Genomic DNA, 24,980 nt, shown 5'->3' on the forward strand with positions numbered 1-24,980 from the left:
CCTGCATAATTTTTGTCTGTTCTTGACGTCGTTGTTCACATACAAATCATTATCCTTCCTCTAGTTTTCGTATCCGAAGATGAGCGGAGATGGGCCATACGGACCCGTTGTCAATGGGACTCAGATCGTCTTTTTCGAATACTTGCCCAACAAGCCTGCCGCGATCTCCTTCGTTGTTCTTTTCGGCATTGTCACTTTAGCCCACCTGGTATTTCTCTTCATCCTTCGAGCCTGGTTCTTCATCCCCTTCATCCTTGGTGGCATCTGTAAGTTGGCCCTATAAGCTTGGCGATGGTACCTCCTGACACGGATCCAGGTGAGATCTTTGGTTACTTCGGACGAGCCCAAGCGAGCGACAACCCTGAAGAAGCAGGTCCCTTTATCCTCCAGAACGTCCTTCTCCTCGCCGGAACGCCTTTCCTAGCCGCCACAATCTACATGAGTCTTCGGCGTGTTGCTACGGCGCTTGACTCCCAACATCTTTCGTTTATAAGCCTTCGGTGGTTGACAAAACTTTATGTCCTCATCGACATCGCATGCATTGTCAGCCAGTTCATAGGCGCCATCATACCTGCTTCTGGCGAGCCAGATGCCATCACTAAAGGCCGAACTATTCTTATTGCTGGACTGATAGTTCAACTCTGCGCTTTGAGTATCTTTATCCTCACCTCGCTATATCTCTACATACGCATAAGACAAGAAACTGGCCCGTTCTTGGATTCGTCTCTGGTACGGTGGCGGCGATACTTCAGGACCATCGAGGCTGTGACGATCATCATGATCATTCGCAGTATTGTCCGTGCAGTCGAGTACCTTCAAGGACAAGGGGGGTTCGTCATATCTCACGAAGTATTCATATACCTCTTTGATGCCTCACTTATGTTCCTGGTCATGCTTTTGTTTTTGATCATCCATCCAGGACGGCTGGTGAAGAGCGGTACAGGGATGAAGTGGGGGGGACAGACGCAAATCGATGAGCCGGGTGAGGATATCATGCATCTGCGTGAGTATCGAGCTTAGGATGTTGCAATTGCTTGAAAACACAGAGAAAGGCTGCGATCGTTTAAATGGAAACAGAATTTGATGACTTTCGGGTGATTCCAAAATACAACTGAACTAGTGCATTTGTTTCAATCTTTCAGACAATTGCCAAGAACATTAGGCGGTATCATAGCGAGGTTGTGCAGACCGACACAATTATTGCAAGGTAATATCAGCTATTGAGTACAGCATATTTGAACCACTAAGCTTGCCTTTCAGGCATCTCTGACAAAGTCTGACAAGAATGTGGCGATGATGTCGGTTTCGATGTCGAGGGAGCATAGCGGCGCGATAAGAAACGATAAGATAAGATAAAATAAACCACCAAACCCCGCTGTTCATTGGCCGATTCCTGATGTCATCTCGTGACACTATCAATTTTCAGCCTTTGCTCATCTCATTGCTGAAACATCTTCAACACCAACAGTACAGCCCATCATGTTTGCTCTTCGTCGAATCATCGCCCGCCCTCTGCTGCGCGTAGCGACGCGTCAGATACACGTGACGCCGCGTCGCTTCGCCTCTGCCGATCAGCCACCCAACATGCAGCAGCTCGAGTCAATGATGAATGACCCTCATATTCGTGAGACCTTCGAGAAGCTGAGCCGTCATCCTCCGGCCATTGAGGCCATGCAGAAGATGGGGGACATCATCAAGAGCAAGGGTATGGAAGTTCGGTGAATCAATTGCAACCTCGGCTGATTATCTGGTGCAGGGCTTGCCACTTCAGGGCCACCGAGTAAGATGGACATCATGAAACTCATGATGGATAAGGAGTTTCGTGATGCAGCGACAACGGTATGTCTACCGTCTGAGTCTTGAATTGTGTGCTAATTCGGATCGCAGTTGACGACCGAAATGCAAAATGCCGGTGTTGAGATCAACCCCGATGTTAGCTTTCCTGCCTGCTTCATTCTTGTCCACGTCACTAACAGTACCCTAGGTCTTCATGAAGATGATGCAGGGCGAGAAATGAGGTTCCTATAATCATACGGGAAAGAGTTGGGTTTGTAGCATCAACCATGATGAGAGTTGTGAAGGTTCCGACAACATAGTGTCATTAGCCCTCATTCATCGAAGGAGTCAGCGTATATATTATTCAGGACTTGAGCTAAATTGTCCGGCAACATTACCAATGTGTCAAAGCTGCATGGAAAACTGGTTGATTGTGAATTGCAACATGTGATGATCGTATACTGAGCGAAGAGACATTGAAGTTCATGACAAGTGCCCGATTTGTTAATCCTCGAGCCGTCTCTCCATGGTTCATTCTCTTTTGGGGCAATACTTATCATGTGCATCGATCCGAGACCCGGACCTTAGCTTCCGACGGACACTATCGGAGTCACCGCTCGATAGTTTCATGCCAAATCCCAATCAAGAAGGCACAAGAGGTCAAAGCTGAGAAAGGAAATTGAATGCGAGGCACTGAGTTGGCATGAGATTCGTTCTCTCTGTCGTGCTGACACATTTTAAATTAGTATGTCGCAGAACCAAGTCCGCTCACCGGTTCAGTAAGCCACACATCCGAAACAGTTCGACATGAAATTATCAGCAATGAAGTGACATAGCTTGATCAATGTCCCCAGACAGGCAAATACCAGAGATATTAAACATAAAAACAAGCTTCTGGAATAGACTACAGGATTGGCTGTTGCTGGCAATTCGTGAAATTGCGGGATTTTTAGCTCACGCTAGCCCGGGCCCCTTGACACTTCTCCTGTGATCAGAATACGGCATTGAGGTCTAGGCCACAGCTGAACTCTCTTGTGATTTGGGAGCCAATCAATTCATCACTAGATCAGTTTTCAGCTGCCTATTGAGGAAGCTGGTCCCAGATCTACACAGGCAATTGTGACTTGGTCTGGTGTTGCTAGGCGATCCGAGCTAGTGAGAAGCTGAACCAAGACATGCATCGTAGCCTAGGAGACTTCTAGGGGGATTGGCGCTGTTGGTCTTGAACATTGGTATGGATGGCGGTAGCTCGATTAACGTTGAAGTGAGGGGTGTTTATCTTTGGAGGCAACATAAAGGGCCAAGAGCCCATCCTGCTGTTCCGGTCCCTTCAGTCTCCATTGATGTTTCCATTGACCCACGTTTGCCTATACCCCAATAATCGATCAAACACGCCAAGATGAGGTACCCAATCACACAGCTTACAGCTGTTCTCACAACTCTATCCACAACAGCACATTCTGCTGTTCTTCCACGGGAGAAGCAAGGGTCCTGCACAAAGACCAAGGTCGCTATCCTCGGAGCCGGTGTTGCTGGCATAGCAGCAGCCCAAAACTTGACAAAAGCAGGCATTGACCAATTCATCATTGTCGAGTATAATGACTACATTGGCGGGCGAATGAGGAAACAATCCTTTGGCAAGAAAGCAGACGGAAAACCTTACACTATCGAGTTTGGCGCCAACTGGGTCGAGGGTATTGGATCAGAAGCTACACATGAGAATCCCATCTGGCAGTTGGCAAAGAAGTATGACTTGAAATCGCATGAGTCCGACTACGACAATTACTTGACATTCGACCACAAAGGACAGACAAACTGGAGCAGCACGATCAAAGACTTGGAAGAGATCTACAGCAAGGCGGAAGCAGAATCTGGTCGTCTCCTGCTCGGAAACTTGCAAGATACTTCCGTACGTGCCGCTATTCGCTCAGCAGGATGGCGTCCAGACAAGGACGACATGCACGCGCAAGCCGCAGACTGGTGGAAATGGGATTTTGAATCCGCTTGGACACCTGATGAGAGTGGTCTCATCTTCGGAGTGGCTGGTGGTAATGCAACATTCGGTTACTTCAGTGATGTCAGCAACCTCGTCGTTGACCAGCGTGGCTTTAGCACCATCATACAAGAGGAGGCCAAGACGTTCCTGAAGAACGGTGATGCAAGACTCCGACTCAAGACCACTGTCGAAGGCATCAAGTATGGAAAAGACGGAGTGACAATCACAACGGACAAGGGTGACTGTATCCAGGCCGACTACGCCATTTGCACCTTTTCGCTGGGCGTGCTGCAGAGCAACACCACCGAGTTCAGCCCTCCTCTCCCCGACTGGAAGCAAAGTGCCATTGACCAGTTTGCAATGGGCACGTACACAAAGATCTTTATGCAGTTCGAAGAGGCTTTCTGGGATAACGAAACGCAATTCTTCCTGTATGCCGATCCTCTCGAGCGTGGCCGGTATCCTCTCTTCCAGTCACTCAACCCAGAGGGTTTTGCGCCGGGCTCTAACATTCTCTTCGGAACTGTGACTGGAGAGCAGGCATGGCGTGTGGAACGTCAGACCAACAATGAAACGATGGAACAGATTCTCGACGTGTTGAGACTCATGTTTCCCGACAAGAACGTGACGACACCAACTGCTTTTACCTACCCTCGCTGGAGTACTGAACCGTAAGTCAAGAACAAACCGCTCGCAGTCGAATGACCCGTGGACTAACGATACGCAGTTGGGCATACGGCTCCTACAGCAATTGGCCTGTCGGCATGACTCTCGAGAAGCATCAGAACATGCGCGCCAACGTTGAGCGTCTCTGGTTTGCCGGAGAGGCTAACTCTGCGGAATTCTTCGGTTTTCTGCACGGCGCATATACTGAAGGTCGTGATATCGCTAACAAGATTGGCAATATCCTCAACGGAAAGGCTGGCGATGATGAGTTTGACATGGAGAGGTACGAGAACCTTCATGGAACGACATTTGTGGATGAGTATGACGAGGACAACGGATGGTTGTTCCCGTATGACGTCGAGGGGGATGAAGAATAGGAAAAGGAAGAATGAGGAGATTGAAGTTGATTCACTGTAAATAAGTATGTATGACGCTAATGATTGTAATGCGATGGAAGACTTGGGTACTATAGTGGGATCAATGGAGTTTTTGTTGGGTCACTCAATATTTCTGTCATTCTAATGCGTTTGTTGCATGTTGTCGCCGATACCGCATTGGAGGATTATAAATCGGGAGGCTGGGGTCAAAGTATTCGCACATTGAGTTTGAGTTCCCAACGGCAAGACCGTGTGCTATTGATCTCAAGATGATAGAGTTTGCAACACCGGGTAGGGCCGAAGATGGTGGATCTGGTTATCAGCAGGCTGCATAAGTAATCTCGTATGGGGCCAAACAATTTGCGACGACATTATCGCCCAAGCTCCTCAGAGGGTCAATTGAGGCTATCGTATGAGCTTTTGCAGACTGAAAAAAGTCTTCAATGCGATTTACGCGCATTCACGTCGGGGCTCATCGGCGAGTGAACCGATTCCCTGTTTCTGGGCACCTCTTGGCATGGGTTCTACCCCATCTCTTTGATGATTGATCGACCATGGCCGAGTGGGAGCAGAGTGGGAGAGCAGCCGTGATTACAATAACCATAACCCCGCCCTTTCGTTTTTCAGTCAGTGCGTAAACGTTTATCCTAATCGGTTCTGGTTAATGGAGTAAATGCTTGGAAATCAGATGCGGCCTGCTGATAGAGTGACGCGGCTCGCATAGCCTCATCAACTGCCGACTAAATTGTTAGTGAGGGCAAAGTCTTGGCAATTGATGTCATGGATTGTTGGTGACGAGACTGACTCAGATTTGGGGGTGATGCGCCAGATCCTCGAATCGGGACTGCTAAGGTACAGTGCTCAGTGCTGTACCTCTAGGTGTCCTAAGTCCGGTCAGCCCGCTCAGGTCCCCCCCAAGCCTCACTGAAGCTAAAAGGCAAAACCAAGAAAACTCCCAAACTCCCCTTGGTCGCAGCCGATGCAAATCCCCAAAACTAGTTTCAATTCTCATACTCCCATGAAACGACCCCAGTTTACGGAATAACAGTGATCATACAGCTAAAATCCGTAGAGTATCAGCGTCGGATTTAGCGAGTCAGCGGTTTCATAACCCCGTAGAGATAGGTCGGCAAATCAGTTGCCATACTTACCGAGCCTGCCAAGAATTGGCCATGTCGTACTTGCAGGGCATGTATTGGCCAGAGCGCATGTCCAAGCCACGCCAAGGGATCTAAAGTTAAGGTTTAGGTTTCCGAGGCCAACAGTTGCTTATGAGAGACGAATCATGGACGAGTGACCGCGTAATTCATTGCTTCGGACGCCGAGTCGAGTAGCACAACACGCGAGCATGGCATCCCCATCATGGCTTGGCATCATGGCTTGGCATCATGGCTGGGCCAAGCACCTCAACGCGTCATAATCGCTTGATATCCTTTTCTCTTGGTGTTTGCTGCAACTATCAAAACCCCCTCGTGCCTCCCGCCCTTCTCCAAGATTTGATGCTTGTACACTCTCAAGCGTTTGACGTAGGCACTATACCATTCCCCTGACTATCCGAGCCAATTTGAGGTACTCTTCCCTATAAAGGCTTCTTTCACAAACCACCACTTAATCCATGATGCTGCGATCACTCGCTCTCACAAGTTTCCTGGCCGGGCAATCGCTACGAGCTGCCGCTCAGCGCGATCAGGTTGACAACAGCAACCTTGACCCATTGAAGTTCAAGAGCGACGGAACATTTCAAATATCAGTTTTTTCAGATCTCCATTTCGCTGAAGGTATGGCATTGAAGCTACAATCGCTCGAGGCAAATCACTGACCAAGATCTAGATGCCTCCTCAATAGGGCCCGAGAAAGATGCTAGGACTGTCAAGGTCATGGGCGACGTGATCGATGCCGAGCTACCAGACTTGGTAGTCCTGAACGGCGACCTTATCAACGGCGAATCAACATTCGTTCACAATAGCACGGTGTACATCGATCAAATCGTCTCCCCGATGGTAGATCGAAACATGACATGGGCTTCAACGTACGGAAACCATGACCACAATCGCAATCTCAACGGAACCGCCATGTTGGAGCGCGAACATACATGGCCCGGATCTCGAACAGATTCAATGGTTGAAGGAAGCGATGCTGGAACTACGAACTACTACCTCCCCGTATACGCATCGAATTGCAGTTCAAACTGCACACCTGAGCTGATACTCTGGTTCTTCGATTCCCGAGGTGGCTTTTACTACCAGGGCGGTGCTCAGCCAAACTGGGTCGATAAGAGTGTCGTGGAATGGTTTAACGAGACCAATGCTGACTTGCGTGAGGAACATGGCAAGAACATTCCTTCATTGGCCTTTGTTCACATTCCCGTCTACGCTTCTCTGATGCTGCAGAACAACGGCATCGATGAGAATTATCACCCTGGCATCAATGACGAAACAGTCATTCAGCAAGGTGCGGGATGGTGCGCAGAAAAGAAGGGTGGTTGTGATTACAGCGACCAAGATCTCCCCTTGATGCAAGCTCTCGTTGCGACACCCGGCGTCATTGGCCTCTTTTCCGGCCACGACCACGCGAACTCATGGTGCTACAAGTGGGAAGACAAGGTTGGCGATATGGACCTTGCTGGCAACGGCATCAATCTCTGCTACGGTCAACATACTGGCTACGGTGGCTATGGAGACTGGATCCGAGGCGGTCGACAAATCGTCGTCACACAAGAGGGCCTTAAGAATCTTGAAATCGATTCGCACATCCGCCTCGAGTCGGATGAGGTCGTTGGAAGCATCTCTTTGAACTCGACCTACAACACTGATGCATACGCCGCAACCCCAAATCAGAAAACATTCCTCAGCATTGCGAGCTCCTCTACACCGACACCTTCTACGAGGCCTGTTTCTTTAGCAGCGCGTTTTGGATTGCCCAATGCTTTCAATTCGTCTTTGATTGTTTTCGCAGGAGTTATTACATGGATCATGTTATAGAAAGAGCCTTCATATTGCATTGTATTTAGAGTAAAAGGTATAGACAATGATTCCCCCAGCGCCAAGCGCCACTACAATATCTCGTTCCTCCACCGTGATAGCCATTCCTAGCACGCCTGATCGTCAATAAAAACTACTGGGCTTGGCTTTAGAAAGAGAAAAGGGAGAAAAAAGTATGCAGGACTTATCATCGCAAAAGTGCAAAAGTAATATTCGTTGATGAGACTGGGACTCGAACCCAGGAGGATTGCTCCACCAGGAAACTGGTGTTAAGGTTAACCTTAACCTGGCGCCATAACCAACTCGGCCATCTCACCCAAGCTAGTGCTGATACTCAAATCTGCTCGTAGCGAACTCCAGATCCTTGGTTGACAAGGCTCGATTGAACAGGACGCACCTTTCAGTACTGGGCTAATTGTTCTGATGCTTCGATGAAAGAAACGTCGTTGTTCGGCTTGTTCTCATTAGCTCACTCCACAGGTTTATTCCGAGCGGCTTAGGCTTTCAGCCACTGAGCTGAACCATATCCTTAAGCAGGTATTGTTCAAAAACAAAGACCGCCGGACCAGAAAACAACCAAAATTTGTCGCTTTATTCAATATTGTGCCAGTAATTTGAATGATCATTCGATCTTTCACTCCCTTGAGTGTTGCACTGAGCGAATAAAGCATATAAACCGGGCGCAAGTTTCATGTTCAATTATGGATCTACAATTCGCTCCAACATACCGACCTTCATAAACAGCCATTCCTCTCAAGTTTTCTGTATCTCTATAGCAAAAGGGAATCTACCACCATGTCTGTCTTGTCTCAAGACGTTGTCGAGCACTACTACAAGGCTCACAGGCTTGTAGAGACCGTTGAGGATTGGGCGAATCAGGTTAGTACCGCCACAGAAGAGATGGAGTTGATAGAGCCCACAAACCCAGGGGCCAGGATGCCTCGCATCGGAGATCCTTCTAAAGAAATCCAAATACATATCCTGCTCGAGCGACACAGAGAAGCCCGAGCAATTATGGATCTAATCGAGGAACAGCTTCTTAAGCTCAACTATGAGCTTCCACAGAAAGAAGTCACTGAGCCCCCTTCTTCTCAGCACTGTGGCTCGAAACATCAAGGCGGGTCACACCATGAGAACCCCGCGGAAGACTCTGAGGCCGAAGGTCTCCCATCGGAGGAGATCTGGCCGTACATTCCGTTGCGCAGTGATTCGGGAGACTCGGTTAAAAAGAAGAAGAAGAAGAGAAGCAAGAGACCCAAGACCGAGTTGGAGAAGAATTGGCATATCAACAAGGTCTTCATACGGGAGAATGGAATTATTCCGTTACTGGATCCTAGCGCACAGCTTTGAGGCAGGACTGGGGGGTCTTGTTCTTCGTGTATCTAATCAGGCCGGGTTGGGGTTGGAGCTGTCGGATAGCTAAAACGTAAGTTATAGAAAAAGAATTTCGGTAAGTTTTGAATCGAATTTTTTCAGCCATCGGATCCCACAATTTTCCAGAAAATGTGAGATGTGATAAAACTCGATATGACCAGACCAGACCAGTTGGCTGGTTGTACAATGTACAGTGTCCAATGGGGTAAGTCTGGAAGCGGCTTGTGGAATGACGAAAACTGACTTCAAGTGGCTACTCCTCGGTTCGATCTGATGCCAACTCAGCTCAACCTCAACATCTTGTGCCGAGATCTGTAGCAATGGTAAAGAAAGGTGAGTGACCGATATGACGTCAGATATCTTCTCTAGCAAAACCAGGGATCTGCGAATAGCGCTCATTAATGGCCAATCAAGAAATATGCACCAACAGCCTTATCGTATGATTGTAACCCAAACCATCGAGATCCCTCCAATCAGGCCACGCCGGAGGAAATGCGAGGCGGGGTCCCCTCCTTCTTGGCCCGGTCTTCCAACACGGAATGGAGTTACTCAGTCACGCACGCTCTGCCTTGTTCCAACGACACGACAGCTCAGACGAGAAATCAACATGCGATACACAGACACTGCTTTTATCAACGTTTCAGCTGGCCCAAGTCTACTCGAACCAACACGATCACTCTGCCGCACCTCAGCTCACTCTACATAATCGCCCATCATTTCTCCTTTGGGACTGGCAGCTGACCCCAGCAAAATCTCATTCCTCTGTTGCCACTCAGAGGCAAATTCTCAAGAATAGCCAACTCCTTTGAATCTACACTCGTTTTGTTTGACATCGAAATTCTCATGAGCAGCTCACAAAAACCCACACGAGCACAAGAACACCAAAAGTCTAATCGACAGTTGCTCCCCAGAAAGTCCCAAAAAAGGGATCATGAGCCTCAATACGCCCCTCTCGATGTCTCCGACATACCCAGGCCAGCCTTGACATCAGTCGCCTGCAACAACTGCCGCCTTCGGAAATCAAAGGTTTGTCCTGCCGTATCATATCTTATTGGCGTCATGTATGAGTAACAGACTTTCACTCTCTCTAGTGTGATGGCCGTAAACCAACATGTTCGGCCTGCGCGAGCCGAAGACAGCACTGTGTATATCGTGCCGAGGTTTCTCATGAGAAGATGATAGAACTGAGAAAGGGCTCTAAGGATCTGTTTCAGGCGTTGGAGCTCCTGAGGACTGCCCCCGATGAACACGCTCAAGAGCTTCTGGGGAACTTACGCAGCAGCGGTTCTGTATCGGAATTCTTGCAAGTTCTTGATTCAGGCATCATAAAGCCACCTTCATCAACCGACCCCCTCGCCACCAGTCTCGCGGGAACTTCAGCCGACTCACCAATTGAGCTGGACCTAAACATGCGATTTTCCGGCGTATTCCCTGTCCTGGAAACTCTTGACATCAAGGATGTAGATCTTGGTCTACTGGCCGTTAACAAACGGGCCCTGACATCGTCGAATCATCAAGCGACAGCACCCTTGACGCCATTCACACCAATAGAATTCGGTCAAAGATCGGAGACACCGTCGACTTCTGAATCTTTCTCGACGCCAAGCGACACTACTGGAGATACTGGCATTGACCCTCGGATGGAGTCTCTTCAAATATGGCAGTGGACTTCTATATCTATACCCGAAAGCCTGGCTGCGCAGGCCATATCTTTCTATCTGGTCAACGAACACCCTCTCCTAGCATTCTTTGATGCCGATCTATTCATTCGAGATTTTGTGGCTGGCGGAGGCCGCTTTTGCTCGCAACTTCTCGTCAGCTCACTTCTTGCTTGGGCCTGCGTACGCTGTCCCCCTTGCCTTGACTAAACGTTTATTGACACGGGCAGGCTTCCTACTCTCAGTTTGAGCCACGAGCTCAAACATTCTCTCTTGCGTTTTTGAGAGAGGCCAAGAGGCGATGGAAGGATTTAACAGACCATACTTCCATCACTACGTTATCATCAGCAATGTTTCTTGTACTTACTTGTAACCAGCATGGCCAAGATAAAGTTGGTCTATTCTATCTCGACGCCAGCGTACAAATAGGTCGTGGGCTTGGCTTGTTCAGCGATGAGGGAACATCTGTGCCTGATTTCAACGACGACGATGAAATACGGACAGCAGCATCATTTGCCGCTTGGGGGACCTTTGGCTGGCACAGGTTGGCATTTATTACCCTGACCACGCAACACCCATACTGACTTGATGTAGTCTCCACTGTATCAACTTCCGAGCAGAACACCGAATACGGCATCCACCATCTTTGCCTATACCAGGAGATGTTTCCGGACCGTCCCTGAATGAGCGCATGGGAAGCACATTTACATGGATATCTAAGTTCTGGGTCATCATACATCAAGCATTTCGTGAAGGTTATAGCCACTTTAACCGTCTACCAATGTCACACGCACATCGGATGTATCAACTGTTGCTCGACTGGGCCAGTATCCTTCCCGAGGACGTACAGAGGAGTGAAAACTGCCCTCACCATGTTCTAGTACTACAGTGAGTGGAGTTGCGTTTATCTGAAGTTTGTAAACTGACCATCACAGTATCTGGTACCAGGCAGCAGTAATAGACATGTGGCGCCCATTTATCGGTCGTAGAAGCTATGAAGACGCTGGGAGAAGCGAACTCGCCATTACCACTCACGGAGCATCCGTCCATCAACTCAAACGGCTTATATATATATACAGGAAACGATTCGAGTCAACCAACCTCACTATGTTCATCACTCCCGGATTTCTCACCATCATTAACGAAGTCTTTCGAAATCCCGGTACATCCGACGCACAGTTTTACTTCATATTGGCGGCGCGTGGATGCCTGTCGATAGCAACTTGGTGCAAGGGGCTTCGAGGTATTACAGAAGGCCTAATGACAATAGGTTGGCAAAATGGAACCTTCAAACGTGAAGGATGGACAAACAACAGCATGATCGAAGACATCAGAGCTACAACACGGGCGCTCAACCAAGAGGGCACATATAGCAGTCTTTATCCAATCAACCTCGATTCCACGAGTGAGAGCATGGACGTCATCGGCATGGAAGCCTTGGCTGGCGAATTTCAGAGACTGAGTTCACAAAATGAGCCTACTCGCGGGAAAGAAGTCGAGATGACGAGTGAACCTAACGTCTGGAAGGGAGATCAGCGAGATTTGGACTTGACGTTGACTGAAGCGACGGAGGAGGAGAAATACGCTTAGCGAAGCCATTGTATGATTTTTGATGGAATATATGAAGTGATGAAGGAGCGTTGGTTGACGAGCTGAATAATGGCCACTTCGTATGGCGAACATAGACTGGCTCGTCTGTATAATCTTGTGTATAGTTTAGAATATCCAACATTAGTCAAGGGATAGCGACATTGCATATTTTCTCTGGTTGACCTTTGATTTCTCTGAGCTAGCTCAAGATTCTAATCCAGTCTGAGAGCCGAGTTATACTCTCTACAGGGTTCCCTTCTCGTGAGGTGACATGAGGAGTCCTACAATCTTACCATCAAAAGAAAGAGCGGTGGAGCCACTGTCAGCAAAAGCTGACGAGCACTTCTTACTTGACTCCACGGAGCTCGGATCCAGGTAGTGCTTACACCCCCATTTATTCTCATCACGACCCAAATCACTCCAAAGATTAGAAACAAGACTTGCACAACATAGTTTTATCAGTTCAACTCAATATGGCCTCAGAAGAATCTGGAGAGTACTTTTCTGTTTCCACCATCGCGGTGAATCCGGACAGGATTGACGAGGTATGAGCCCCATCGTACTGTTATGCCCAGTCTGTGTTCTCAATAACCAGGCCCATACTTGTCTGGCAGAAGTTGCCGAAGCGACCTTGAAGGAACCAGGCGCCAAGATCTACAGGTTCTACAAGACTGAGGGTAAAGACGAGTTCGTCTGCATGGAGAAGTAAGTACTTTACCCATGAGACGCGCGACTGCAGCTGACTTCAATGCTAAAGGTTCGCTGATCGAGACGCGTATGCGGCGCATGTGAGTTCAGAGCATGTGAGGGAATGGGCAAAGAAGTACTTGGACTCGGGCATCTTTGTTGGGTCTTTTGAGTTCCATCCTCTTGCGAAGGGAGGTCCTGGAGCTGGTGGTTTTGATCGGCCTTAATCACTGCACAGCAGGCCTTGGTGATTGTCAACCCTGATTTAGCAATTTGCAAGGAAAACTGCCGGTCTTGTAGCAAGATAGCTAGCATTGCTTGGTAGATGACTTGCTTGGGTTGATGACAGGGGTACCGTGCTGCAGACCCGGTCAGGTCTCTACAGGACGTTTCCTCAGCATTCTGTTCTAAGCTGTTCTGCGATGCAACTTAGTCTTCCATAGAAATCTAGCAACATTTAACAATTTTGGCACCAATCGTTTGACAAAATCATACCCATCGACATCATGGTCACGTGTTGGATGAAACTTGTCCTTGCCTGAAGACGGGGGCATTGACATCATAGTGCCACTTTTCCAATCGCCACCCAGATATGAATCATATTAGCTTGTGAAGACAGAACAGAGCGATTTCTAAGTTTTCCTAACTTCAATAGTCTAAGTACCAAAAGGGTTTGTTCAGCATATCGAAAGCACCTACCACTAGACATCGCACTCCGCACTCAATCATATCTCAAGATATCGAAAATGGCAACGGGAAAGACGAATCAAGAAGCACACTCAGCCGCCAGTGATCAGAGCGATTATCCTAGCGAGACTGAATCAAAACAAATGACCCAAGCTTCACAGAGTAACCAGGTCGATCGTACCAACACTGGGTCTCAAGGAGCCATGAATCACCCCCAAGATCAGCAACCTGTTCAAGCAGGGAGTCAAGAGACGGGAAAGAAAAGCAGCGCACCTCGCGTGAGATTGGATATGGATCTCGATGTTGAGTTACAGCTGAAAGCGAAAATCCAAGGTGATCTTGAGTTGGCCATATTGTAAGTCTTGCTGGTCTTGAAACTCACTTGCATAGAGTTAACATTCATTGCAGAGAAAACTAAGTTATCAACCAGTTTTAATCGTGGGAGGTTTCAGGAATGGGATTGGAATTTCTATCACAAGCGTGGCTTAATAATAATAACATAATTCATATTGTGCTCCGTGTCCCTGTACTTGTCTCAGCATTTACTTAGTATTTACTCATGATGATAACCTCAGGGTACCTGGAAGAGGCCAGCATCACGTGAAGATGCTTTGTTTCTGCTAACCGTATTTGTCAATTTTACTCCGCGGACCCGCGGCTTCGACCCAACATCTCCGCTTCATGAATCTGACCATGTCAATTGATCAGTATCCGATGCCGATGCCGATACCGATGCGCCCAAGTTTCACACTATGAAGCGCAATTACTCCGGAGCGCCTATCATGTCGACTTACAGGGCTTCTCGGCTGCCAGTTTCGTGCCGGCCTTGCCGTGAGAAGAAGCGGCGCTGTGATCGCAATCAGCCTTGTTCGAACTGCACCCAGCGGCGCCTCACGTGCGTTTACGAGAATGGTAGTCGAGCTATCAGCTCTTTAGAGAGTGAAGCATTACCGGAACTGAACCTTGGTGATGCTTTGGTCGGCCCAAACGAAAGCACCTTGGCCTTCTCTCCACAAAGACAGTTGGACCTGTTAGTCAACCTGTCCCCAGTACGCTCACTCGCCATGCTAATGGCATCAGAAACAAGGAAATGCTTGACAGACTAACGAAACTAGAGAAAGCTGTCTTCCCAAATGAAGCTCAAGTATCGCAGCTGGCGCAACCAGAGTTAACTTCCTCCAGTACGAGCCTTCAGCCGGAATCCTGCTGTGTCGGTCCATTCGAAGCTGATCATACCATATAGGCCGCAAGCTGTTCAACTGCCACACTGAAGCCCCCTCAAACAACAAATCTGCTTTTGTCAATGAGCGCTTAACCCATTTGACGTCGAATCTCCCGCCTGCCCATCAAGCTCATCTGCTTTGCGAACACTTCATTGACACCATCCAGCCTACATTCGGTGTCCTGCACGTGCCATCGATTAGATCACTTGTTTATAGCTGCTTGGGGTCCGACAAAGAAGCTCCAAAGTTTGACGAGTTGCTCATGCTTTTCAGTATCTTTGCTGGTGCGGCTTTGGCCTGGACAGATGAACTTCTTCATAGGCTTGGAGCAACAAAAGCGAACGCCGTATCGGCCTTCGACTGTTATTTTCACTCTGCTCTGTCAATCATTGAAGACGCTCACACACCACTACCGCCCTCCGTCACTGCTGTCTCAGCGATATGTACGCTTGCGCATGTGGCCATCAACTCTGATGATGTCGTCCCGATCAAGGCACTGGATCTTAGAAGCCGGTGCTACAATATGTGCCGCGAAATGATGATTCATCGCTTAGACAGCCCTGCCGCACAGAAAGAGCGGGACATAATCCCGGCCAACAACATTGACTTGGAAGTTCAGAGACGTGTATGGTGGAACATGGTTGCTTCTGACTGGTGACGCATCCTTTCCACCATCAGTGGCTGATCTAGCTGACCTTTCATCAGGCTGACTTCTTTCTCCGGAAGCTCGCAAGAGGGTATCTATACTTTCATTCCGAGACTGATGAGAGTCAAACAACCGTGTAACGTCGACGATGCCGCGCTCACGATTTCAGGCGATATCCCCGATTTACCTATCTCCATTCCAACAGATATGACATTCTTCTTTTTGCGACTCAGAACGGCAGAAATATCTCGTGAGATTATCGATGCGATCGCACCCCTGGCCGACGACACCCCCGAAGAAGACTACGAAATCATTCTCCACCTTGATAGAAAACTGCAGGATTTTGTCAAGGGTCTTCCTGAATTCTGCAAGCTCGACCCGGAAAGTATGCAGAAGTCCAAAGAGATTTGCGAGTCAAGGCCGTTCATCTACTGGCAGCGAATAAGTCTCCACCTCGGCATCCATGCTCGCATTTGTCGACTTCATCGTCCTTATCACCTCGCAGCGTATGCAGATCCTCGATATTCTTACTCTCGAACCACGATCCTCACATCAGCGTACAAGATCCTGGAACTGAGACGCATGATGGACGACCCGGTTGCCAAGCTTCACTTCAGACCTGAGAGGTATTGGGTAATCTTCTTGCATGTCACCTCAGCCGCTGTAGCGTTGGCAGTCGACCTGTCTCACAATCCTGATGCCTCCGATGCGGAAGTCATGAAGGAAACGGTTAAGGGCGCGTACGAGACGCTGAACAGATCAAGAAAGAACGCGCAGAGCCTGATCAGAGGAATCGAGAAGAATATGGAACAGGTCATGGGGACCTTGCAGAAGCAGCGTGCGAATGCGATCCCATCGGCTTCGCCGGCTGCAACATCAAGCGCGAACTTAGATTCAGTTCCTGAAAGTGCCTTCACAGATATGAATGATATTGCAGTGGGCATGCAGGAAGACGGTTTTGGGGATGAACATTCGCACCAACTTTGGTCAGACTTTTTGGCTGCTGTCCCTGACCTTGAAGAGTTTCAGTGGACTTCTCTTCTGCAGGACCTCGACTTTGATCCTAGCAACTTCAGTTAATAAGTTCGAAGCATGGCAATGGGCGGATTGCAGCATCAAATTACTATCATGTTTGTGGCGTGGGTTGCAAGAGATACATTGGATAATTTGAGCCATACAAACCCTTCATGATGGAAATACCCCCTTCGAGTTTGCGTGGAGTTGGCAATATCAAAAATTTGCAGTCTCATGCCATGATATGACGTTGACGCGCAATATATGTCTGAAACTCGAGGTTTGTATCATTATAGCTGATTACCTGTGACAGTTCCCAGAGCTGGATGCAGTCGCCTCAGCCGGCGTTGAAGTTAATGTCCGATTAGTCTGGCTCGGACACGGATGACCGAAAAGGGAAATCCTCGACCGCGGACTTCCGCATGATCTCCGACACATGAAGTAGTTATAAACGACAACTCCAATTCGGAATGAACAAGACAAAAACATTTTACATCTCATCAATCAATATTGGATCGAAGAATGAAGCAAAAAAAGGCAAGCCCCGCAAACTACAGGCTGCCAACAAGGCTAACATCTCGGTAGGCCATCATCATCGGCGGAGGCCCCGCGGGTCTCGTAACCGCTCTACGTCTACAGCAGCAGGTGAGCATTGACTGCACGATCTATGAGCTTCGATCAGCACCCTCGACATTGGGGAGCGCCATAGGCATCATGCCAAATGGTCTGCGCCTTCTTGATCGTTTGGGGGTTTACTCAGAGCTCAATGAGCGCGGAAGCAGCCACTCCAACATGACCATCCACTCTATAAATGGAGGAGTTCTGGGACGAAAGGACATTGTTTCAGCAGCAAAGGAACAGACTGGCTATGGGTACATGAGGATTAAACGAACTGATCTACTCGACACCTTATTGGAAGCGGTTGATGAAGCTGGTATCGCATTGCACTACGACAAATCACTCATCTCCATCACAGAGTCGGTTGATTCAGTCACCGCGACCTTCTCTGACGGGACCAGCGACACGGCGGATTTTCTCCTTGGGTGCGACGGGATTCACTCGGCCGTACGACGCATGCATGTCGATCCACATCAGGCACCCGTATACACGGGGATGTCAGGCCTTGGTGCATTGGTCTTAGCTTCTTGTGTTTCCGAGGAAGCTCGACAAGAAATGAGAGGCATGAATGTCACAATGACTCAAGAGGGTATGTTTGGCGTCATGACATGCACTGCTTCCGATGACGAGATCCAGTGGTTTCTGTCTAAAGAAGTCCCGCTGCCGGACTCTGAGGACGCCCGTAATGGATGGGAGCTTCATCGACGGGAGGAAGTGGAGGGGTTCAAGACTCAACTTCACAGAACTCTTGAAGATGCTGGTGGAGAGTGGGGCAATAACTTGCGAGAGCTTATTAGCAATTCGACAGCTGTGAAGTTCTACCCGATTTACAAGCTACCTACCGGGGGAAGATGGTACAAAGGAAGGACTCTCCTTCTTGGTGATGCTGCACATGCTATGCCACCTCATGCAGGCCAAGGAGTATCGATGGCATTCGAAGACGCGTTTCTCCTTGCCCGTCTTCTCGAAAAGGAACTGTCTCTTGACGATGCATTCAAGCAGTTTGATGACATCCGGAGACCAAGAGTTGAGGATATTGCGAACAGATCTTCTGGAAACGCAAAGATGAGAAGAAAGACAGGGCCATGGGGATTGTGGCTGAAAGAGACGGGACTTTGGCTGTTCATGCAAGGTGCTTGGGCGTTTGGCATGGATCGTTGGGGTTCAGAGACGCAGCAGATGGTGTACGACATTGATAAGGTCAACATTTGAGCCTGCGTTCTCAAACAGTTTTGTATTTTGTATTTTGGATAGCTAGTGAGAACTTCAATACACAGTAGTGATTGAAAGATTGTTAGCGGTCAAGAGGGGCCAAGGCGTGATGACCGTCCTCAGTAGACGCATGACCTCGATATCATCTTGGCTGCGCATGGATCAACGCTCTTCCGAGCAGGGACCCCTTGAAAAATATTGGGCGCGAATCCCACGTTGAAAAGTAGAAAATGCCGCAAATATTTCTTGTCTTCTTCTTCTTCCTTCATTCCCGCGTTCGCCCATATATTCGAGGCCAGGAGCAGTTGGGGTCGTGAGAGGGTTCGTGATTGAGGCCCATCCACTCCTGGGAGTTAAAGTCTTTGGTAAAAGAAGTACATGCTATCAGGCTAGAATCATTGGAAACCATGACATCATTCCTCTAGTTTTGAAAGGTAAGCCTTCTTATCATTTACTAAGTTCCCCCCATCAATGATGAGATCGAAACAAATACTTCCATGGCTATGATCACATGTGATTCAAGCTGTTTCCGTTAACAAGCTGAGGCATTCGACATACTGATACTTTGCTTACCATCTTTATCGATCAAAATACTAACTCTTCGAAGCTACAGGTCCGTGGTCTGTGGGATTAGGCTGGGATAGAAGAAGTCCAACAACGTGGTCCCAGGCTAGCGACGATTTGGCTACGTTAATATACTCAGTGAACCGGTCTGAACGCCAAAGCTGCATGTGAAATCCTCAAGCTTCCCAAATATGATTAGTTCGTGAACCTTGTAGGTGTCACGGTGTACAATAAGGGCTTGAGAGGTATTGGTTATTCAGACATGACGATGCGCGAGCCCTATTCAGACAGATTGATAAAGGGTGCGTGCCATGTCGCGCACGTGAAAATACGCATTTAACAGCGAGTTGCATATTGGGTGCGAAGGCTAATTGATTTATACCAGTTCTAGTGATATTGAATCCTTATAGCTTGAAGGATCTTTTGCTAGTTGTTATCTGCCCTGCTTCCCTCCCAACATGAACGATATTTTCTCCTAATATCCCTCGAAAGTAGGAAGCCATTACTTCCCCTCACAGGCTTAAAATGCTGTTGATTGGGGTCCCACGTCAATGCAAAGGCCCAGTCTCGCTCAAACACGCAACGATGCCCGCAATAGCAGCCAGAGTCCCATCCGGGTTCTTCACTCGCACCGTGTGCAGTCCCAATTCCTTAGCAGGGTAATCGTTTCCACCTGGAAAGATGGCATCTCCGATGAACATGATCTGCTCCAGGGGAATCCCACTCGCTGCCGAGAGCTTCTTCAGCCCGTAGCCCTTGTCAACACCCTTCTGCGTGATGTCGATTGAAGTCGCTCCGCCCATGTTGATTGACAAGTCTGGGAGTCGCTTGTACAAGTCTGCTTGGATAATCTTTCGCTTCTCAAAATCGGGATCCCAAACCTCCTTTGCCGATGGGGGCGCTTGTTGGCCGAGTGCAGAAAAGGTGATCTGGCTGCCTCGATCTTCAATGCGCTCACCCCAAGTCTGCTCTGGCTGGAAGCCCGTTGCGTCGAGAGCAGCGTTGAAAGCCTCGATGATGTCCTTCCTCTGCTCCTCGCTGAAGAGTTCCGCATATTCCACCTTCCACTCATCTCCCTTGTGCGTGTAGAGCTTTGTGCCGGTGGTAGGCATGAGCCAGAGTTTGGAAAGGTCAGCTCGCGCGGGAAGACGGCTTGCGACCTGTTTCTGAAACTGAGGCCAATCGCCGCCCGAAATGACTGCGACGTGGGCGACGGTCAAAAGATCGGCGAGGGCTTCGCCCATTGAGTCGAGAATTGCCTGCTTGCTCTCAGCGAGAGTGCCATCGAGGTCGAATGCGACAAGCTTGATCATTTTGTTTGTGGGTTGCAGTTGTTTGGTAGGTGAGGGGTTGTGTTGCACTGATAAGAGTTGGCACGGTGTTGTGAGGCTTTAAGGTAAGGTAAGATGAAGGTACACGCGTACTGTTTTAGGCTGGTTGTATGACTAAGAATCGCGACCATAATCATCGGAGATCAACACCTGCAAAACAGAAACCATCAAGTCCACACATAACCTCCATGCTCACAGTCCATGCAGACCTGTTGAAATTGGTTGTCTTCTATGTCGGGATCAAATTTGGCAAGATGTATTCAACATCATTGACCTTTAAATATCTGTCGCTTTTGTCTCTCAGTTAGAGGAGGTGGTGTAAACAAGCAGCCTTGGCCCTTAACTAGGCTTGGAGCATCGGTCTCGTCCTCGTCCTCCTTCCTTGAGGAACAGTCAAGGACCCAACTTTTGAGCATGTCCAAGTTCGCATCAAATGTGCCTTTGGGCTCAACCCACTCTTTTGGCCAGCGTAGTTCACCCTCGGTGGTTTCAGACAACGGAGCAAGAATACCGAGATCAAAGATAAAGTCCATGTTGATGCCCAAACCGTCAAGGATATCGCTGAAGTTTGCGTTTTCCCTTTCGGCCATGTCCTTCATCTGTTTGAGAAGTCGCTGCATCTGACGTGCTATGAGACGCCAATTTCTTTCTACGCGCAATATGAACATTGCGGTTGATGCGGTGAGAGAAGTGCAATGTTACGGAAAGTTAGGCGAAGATGAAAGAGACGTAATCCAGGATGGTCAAGGGGAGAACAATGTGGTTTATATAGTACGGCAGTATCACAAAGACATCGTTTTGTGTTTAGTTCCTTTGTGCTTATTCATTCAATGAACAAAGCCTTGTGGCTGAAACCAATGCCTCTTTACTTCCGAACATGGCCATACTTACCAAACCCAGGCAGCACGACCAGCGAAGTGACCAAGAGATAATGAACCTGAAAATATCACTGATACAATAAGCCACCGTACTTAAACCCCGCTGATGAGGGTCCGAGGCACTGGTGATATGCTGCGCACATTTCGCGGCTACGCTTGGTCATATGAATGCTGAGACGGTGCATTTGAGGGACGGTTTGCCTAACATTGAGAAGATGGCAAGGAGAGATGTAAGGAGGCTTGTCTTTCCAGGTGATGAAGCTTTGACAGCTTAGTAGGTAGGTGAAGGAAAGTACCGCATCTACCTACTCTCGATAATCGTCCCGGCCCGTGTCAGCAACAGTTAAAGTACTGGAAGCCTTATCATCCCATCTAATACAGTGGTGCCCAGATCTTTAAAGTAATGTAAAGAGGGTTTTCTGAACAAGGCAACCATAGTGAATATCATGATTAGAGCTCCCTTTGTTGTTTTGGTAGGTGTACGCAGCTTGGCTTTAGTGTAGTCTGCATCGAATGTGTGGCATGCTTTACGGCTAATAAGTGATAGATTACTCAACGGCCTTTATTTGTATTGTAACATGCCTCTTCATAAGGAGACCATCGTCCTCCGGCCGCCTAAAATGTTTGATCGTACACCTCAGTGATTCATTTCTCAGACCACTGGAAGTGTAACTTTCAGCATCACCAAGTACATTCTCATGCACGATGCTGGACGATCATTGATTTTCTCATCTGGTCACACAAAAATGAAGCTGAATGATAGGCTCCTCGGACCGCGCCTGGCACTGCGCGACAGTTACCCTGGCCTGAGGAATCCACTGACAGCCACCAACAGTGCTCTGTAACAGACAGACACCATGTGTTTGCTTTTTTGTTCTCACAACAACGCCCAAGTCGTCTCACGCACAGGCTGAAGAATAATATCGTCAGTTCACCCAGAACGACCAGTATATATCCGCGCCCCTTTCGCACACTATCACACCATCTCCCAAGCAAGTGCCATGAGCCATCTCTGAAACGCTGTATTGTCTCTCACGGATAACGATAGGGCTTGGGCAAAAGGTCAAGTCAGGATCAAGTGACTAAGCTGACGAGTGCGCAGGACCTGCCTGACCATACCATGCCTCCCAAAAGGTCTGGCAAAGCTCGAAAGCGGCCACTGGCTGGGACAAGCCGCTCGCCTTCCCCCAGCCGCCCTGCGAAGCAGCCAAAGATATCAGCTCCACCGCATCCGAGTCCAGGAGAGAAGACGCGCAAACCAATCAAGCCTGATGAAGGATGTCCGGGCTGGTGGCCTCCCGAGTAGGCACCCGCCGGCAAAATGCTCCCCCGCAACAAGGCCGGTATGCGGAAGGTCATCAAAGCCTTCCAGGATGCAAACCGCGATCCCGCCGAGCTGTGGAGTGAGGGAGGTCTGATGGTCCAGCTCGTCCGCCAAGATCCTATCGGAAGGATCCACCAGTGAATCTTTAACAAGATTGACTTTGAGAATCTGGAGCCCAAGGCGCTTTCTCAGACTCAGAGAGAAAAGACGCCCAGCAGCGAAAACGAGCAAGCAACACTCGATAGAGAGAATACTGAGCCGATGTCTGAGCATCTTGCAGAGTCAATAACAATCGTCGAGTCACCAGTTCTTGAAGCCACAGAGTCCACTGGTAGACAACCTCAGACCACTGACATGGCCAAACCTGTGAGCGCTACCATCGAGACCCTGCGAAACGGCGATGGACTAGACAGCCAAGACATGACGCGGTGTGCGAAATTATTCCCCCGCCCTCCAGATTGGTACATCTTCCCACCCGGCTCCTCCTTCACAGACGCCGACGAAATCCACGCTCAACATCCCGCTCTGAAAGCGCGACACATAGCATTCTTCGTCTACAGCCAGAATGAGAACCAGTGGGCGCTTTGTCATCTCGACGTGGGCAAGGCAACTCTGGTCCATCACTTGACAAACCATCTCACAAAGATCCCTGCAAAGGAACTTGTAGATTGGTTGAGATCGCAACCAAAGTTCAGCATGAAAGGGATGATGTTCGTGAAACAAGTAAGTTGGATATCCAAGTATTGACGAATTACGATACTCATTCTTTGCAGCCCGGCCCTATTCACATCGACAGTACCAGCGGCGGGATCTATTCCCTTGTTTTTCTGAAGTGTCTCATGGCTAGGGAGAGGGTTCCTCGATGCGTCGACACTGCAACCGCCCGTATGGAATTCATTAAGATGATTGGACCAGCCGATGCAGATGAGAACATGGCAACAGAAGACTTGACCTCCACCAAAGACACTGGCTTGGACGGGGAGACGATTCCCACTGAGATGCCAAAGGATCAGGCTATCCCCATTGATCTCCAGCTTCAAGTGCCTTCTTCCAAGTCCAATCTGGCAGAGTCTTCAGCCCACAAGAAGCAGGAACTGGCTATGGTCTCCCCTCGTCTGAGGGGAAAGAAGTCAGAGCAGATCGTGCTCATTTCGTCATCCGAGAGCTCCCCGCAGCCTATATCTGATCAACCTGAGTTTGGAGAACTTACAGATGATGAGGCAGCGAACACTGAATATGTAGACACTGCACCTAAAGACAACGCACGAGCATCAGAGACCAACACACCCCTAAGCGATTCCGATGATACTCTCACCCTCGCCCAATCTCTCGAAGTGAACTTTGCCGCTTTTCTCAATCAACGACGCAAGCTTGAAGCCTGCGTAAAGGCCGAGAAATCCAGCGCAAAGAAGAATGATGAGACGATCGCTGAGCTCAAGCAAGCTCGACACGAACTCATCGAAAGGCATAGCAGGGGCACACACGACCTGAGTCGCAAGGTTTCTGAGTTGGAGATGCACCTTGAAGCAGCGAAGAGAGCCCTTGAAATGGCGGAGAGGGCGGAGAAGGATTCTGATGTCAGTCTTACGGAGCTTGGGGACAAGATTCGGGGTGAAGAGAGAAGTAAGGCTGAAGCTGTTGAGAGGATAAGGCAGTGGGAGGCTACGCTGGCCAAGACTGCGTTCCAGTCTACGTGAGACAATACAAGTCGTGTTGGATAGTGCTTGGATGAAAGAGGCTTGTCAGACTTTCTTTCCTTTGAACTTGAACAGTTGCATGCAGAGAGCACCCAACTATCTTTGGGTCCCTCTTAGATTGGTACCTTGGCAAGACAGATCGTGGTAGTGGCAGAGACACGGGCGGGGAAAACCGACTTTACCACCAGACTGGTTATAATTCTACGGGGGTTGAAGAGATGTCTCGAGCTCGTGCCGAACGGAAGCAGGAATCTGAGTAGTTCCAGATGCTGTACATTATTTACACCTGTATAGAATGAACAATGCATTCGGCGATGGCGTCTCCATAGACGAGGCTCAAGCAGCAGCTCGACGTGATGGAATGGAATCTGGTAAGAATCGCGCACTTGCAAATCACTCCAGGCACCCAGTGGAGTACCTGTGGCCGGAACCCCGTAGTTGCACCCTGTTGATCACTAGAGTTGACTGAACAGCACCGTCTTCCCCCCGAAGGCTGATCCGCATTATCCAGATAGTACCTTGATGCGCCGGCGAGGGTCAGTGCGGCTTGGTAAAATCACCGACTGTCGAACGGTTATCCATATTTTCTGGTGCAAAAGGTTGACATGCGATCCTCAAAGGAAAGAAAGTGAACCAACGGCGCCCTGTTCAGACTGTCATTGTGTCCTGGATTGCAAGATG

At 48.9% G+C, this 24,980-nt stretch overlaps 12 protein-coding genes and 1 non-coding gene across 13 annotated transcripts; 10 read left to right on the forward strand and 3 right to left on the reverse strand.

The window, feature by feature from the left end:
* Nucleotides 1–79: 79 nt before the first annotated feature.
* On the forward strand, nt 80–1,020 carry FPRO_15213 (uncharacterized protein; the record flags this gene model as incomplete). The annotated part of the gene is made up of 2 exons (XM_031220491.1): nt 80–266; nt 317–1,020. 2 exons carry the CDS (start codon nt 80–82, stop codon nt 1,018–1,020), a joined length of 891 nt encoding a protein of 296 aa, XP_031086145.1.
* A 459-nt stretch (nt 1,021–1,479) lies between these two features.
* On the forward strand, nt 1,480–2,017 carry FPRO_15212 (uncharacterized protein; the record flags this gene model as incomplete). The annotated part of the gene is made up of 4 exons (XM_031220493.1): nt 1,480–1,705; nt 1,757–1,839; nt 1,888–1,932; nt 1,985–2,017. 4 exons carry the CDS (start codon nt 1,480–1,482, stop codon nt 2,015–2,017), a joined length of 387 nt encoding a protein of 128 aa, XP_031086146.1.
* Nucleotides 2,018–3,175: 1,158 nt separating this feature from the next.
* On the forward strand, nt 3,176–4,815 carry FPRO_15211 (uncharacterized protein; the record flags this gene model as incomplete). Its single annotated transcript, XM_031220494.1, has 2 exons — nt 3,176–4,443; nt 4,500–4,815. The coding sequence occupies 2 exons, from the start codon at nt 3,176–3,178 to the stop codon at nt 4,813–4,815; spliced, it is 1,584 nt and encodes a 527-aa protein (XP_031086147.1).
* A 1,618-nt stretch (nt 4,816–6,433) lies between these two features.
* FPRO_15210 (uncharacterized protein) lies at nt 6,434–7,796 on the forward strand (the record flags this gene model as incomplete). Its single annotated transcript, XM_031220495.1, has 2 exons — nt 6,434–6,593; nt 6,646–7,796. 2 exons carry the CDS (start codon nt 6,434–6,436, stop codon nt 7,794–7,796), a joined length of 1,311 nt encoding a protein of 436 aa, XP_031086148.1.
* A 217-nt stretch (nt 7,797–8,013) lies between these two features.
* tRNA lies at nt 8,014–8,113 on the reverse strand. Its single transcript is given in 2 exon segments — nt 8,014–8,057; nt 8,076–8,113. It is a non-coding gene; the product is annotated as a tRNA-Leu (tRNA).
* A 478-nt stretch (nt 8,114–8,591) lies between these two features.
* On the forward strand, nt 8,592–9,146 carry FPRO_15209 (uncharacterized protein; the record flags this gene model as incomplete). Its single annotated transcript, XM_031220496.1, has 1 exon — nt 8,592–9,146. The coding sequence occupies one exon, from the start codon at nt 8,592–8,594 to the stop codon at nt 9,144–9,146; it is 555 nt and encodes a 184-aa protein (XP_031086149.1).
* A 1,199-nt stretch (nt 9,147–10,345) lies between these two features.
* Nucleotides 10,346–12,418, forward strand: FPRO_15208 (uncharacterized protein; the record flags this gene model as incomplete). The annotated part of the gene is made up of 4 exons (XM_031220497.1): nt 10,346–11,011; nt 11,059–11,372; nt 11,423–11,716; nt 11,764–12,418. The coding sequence occupies 4 exons, from the start codon at nt 10,346–10,348 to the stop codon at nt 12,416–12,418; spliced, it is 1,929 nt and encodes a 642-aa protein (XP_031086150.1).
* A 473-nt stretch (nt 12,419–12,891) lies between these two features.
* On the forward strand, nt 12,892–13,332 carry FPRO_15207 (uncharacterized protein; the record flags this gene model as incomplete). Its single annotated transcript, XM_031220498.1, has 3 exons — nt 12,892–12,963; nt 13,014–13,123; nt 13,176–13,332. The coding sequence occupies 3 exons, from the start codon at nt 12,892–12,894 to the stop codon at nt 13,330–13,332; spliced, it is 339 nt and encodes a 112-aa protein (XP_031086151.1).
* Nucleotides 13,333–14,544: 1,212 nt separating this feature from the next.
* Nucleotides 14,545–16,741, forward strand: FPRO_15206 (uncharacterized protein; the record flags this gene model as incomplete). Its single annotated transcript, XM_031220499.1, has 4 exons — nt 14,545–14,841; nt 14,910–14,973; nt 15,036–15,669; nt 15,721–16,741. The coding sequence occupies 4 exons, from the start codon at nt 14,545–14,547 to the stop codon at nt 16,739–16,741; spliced, it is 2,016 nt and encodes a 671-aa protein (XP_031086152.1).
* A 648-nt stretch (nt 16,742–17,389) lies between these two features.
* Nucleotides 17,390–18,505, forward strand: FPRO_15205 (uncharacterized protein; the record flags this gene model as incomplete). Its single annotated transcript, XM_031220500.1, has 1 exon — nt 17,390–18,505. One exon carries the CDS (start codon nt 17,390–17,392, stop codon nt 18,503–18,505), a length of 1,116 nt encoding a protein of 371 aa, XP_031086153.1.
* A 1,112-nt stretch (nt 18,506–19,617) lies between these two features.
* Nucleotides 19,618–20,382, reverse strand: FPRO_15204 (uncharacterized protein; the record flags this gene model as incomplete). Its single annotated transcript, XM_031220501.1, has 1 exon — nt 19,618–20,382. One exon carries the CDS (start codon nt 20,380–20,382, stop codon nt 19,618–19,620), a length of 765 nt encoding a protein of 254 aa, XP_031086154.1.
* A 284-nt stretch (nt 20,383–20,666) lies between these two features.
* FPRO_15203 (uncharacterized protein) lies at nt 20,667–21,068 on the reverse strand (the record flags this gene model as incomplete). The annotated part of the gene is made up of 1 exon (XM_031220502.1): nt 20,667–21,068. The coding sequence occupies one exon, from the start codon at nt 21,066–21,068 to the stop codon at nt 20,667–20,669; it is 402 nt and encodes a 133-aa protein (XP_031086155.1).
* A 1,531-nt stretch (nt 21,069–22,599) lies between these two features.
* Nucleotides 22,600–24,299, forward strand: FPRO_15202 (uncharacterized protein; the record flags this gene model as incomplete). The annotated part of the gene is made up of 3 exons (XM_031220504.1): nt 22,600–22,707; nt 22,756–23,325; nt 23,376–24,299. 3 exons carry the CDS (start codon nt 22,600–22,602, stop codon nt 24,297–24,299), a joined length of 1,602 nt encoding a protein of 533 aa, XP_031086156.1.
* Nucleotides 24,300–24,980: the final 681 nt, after the last annotated feature.

This window comes from Fusarium proliferatum (assembly GCF_900067095.1).
Source record: "Fusarium proliferatum ET1 genome assembly, contig: FPRO_scaffold009, whole genome shotgun sequence".
Taxonomy (NCBI): Eukaryota; Fungi; Ascomycota; class Sordariomycetes; order Hypocreales; family Nectriaceae; genus Fusarium; species Fusarium proliferatum.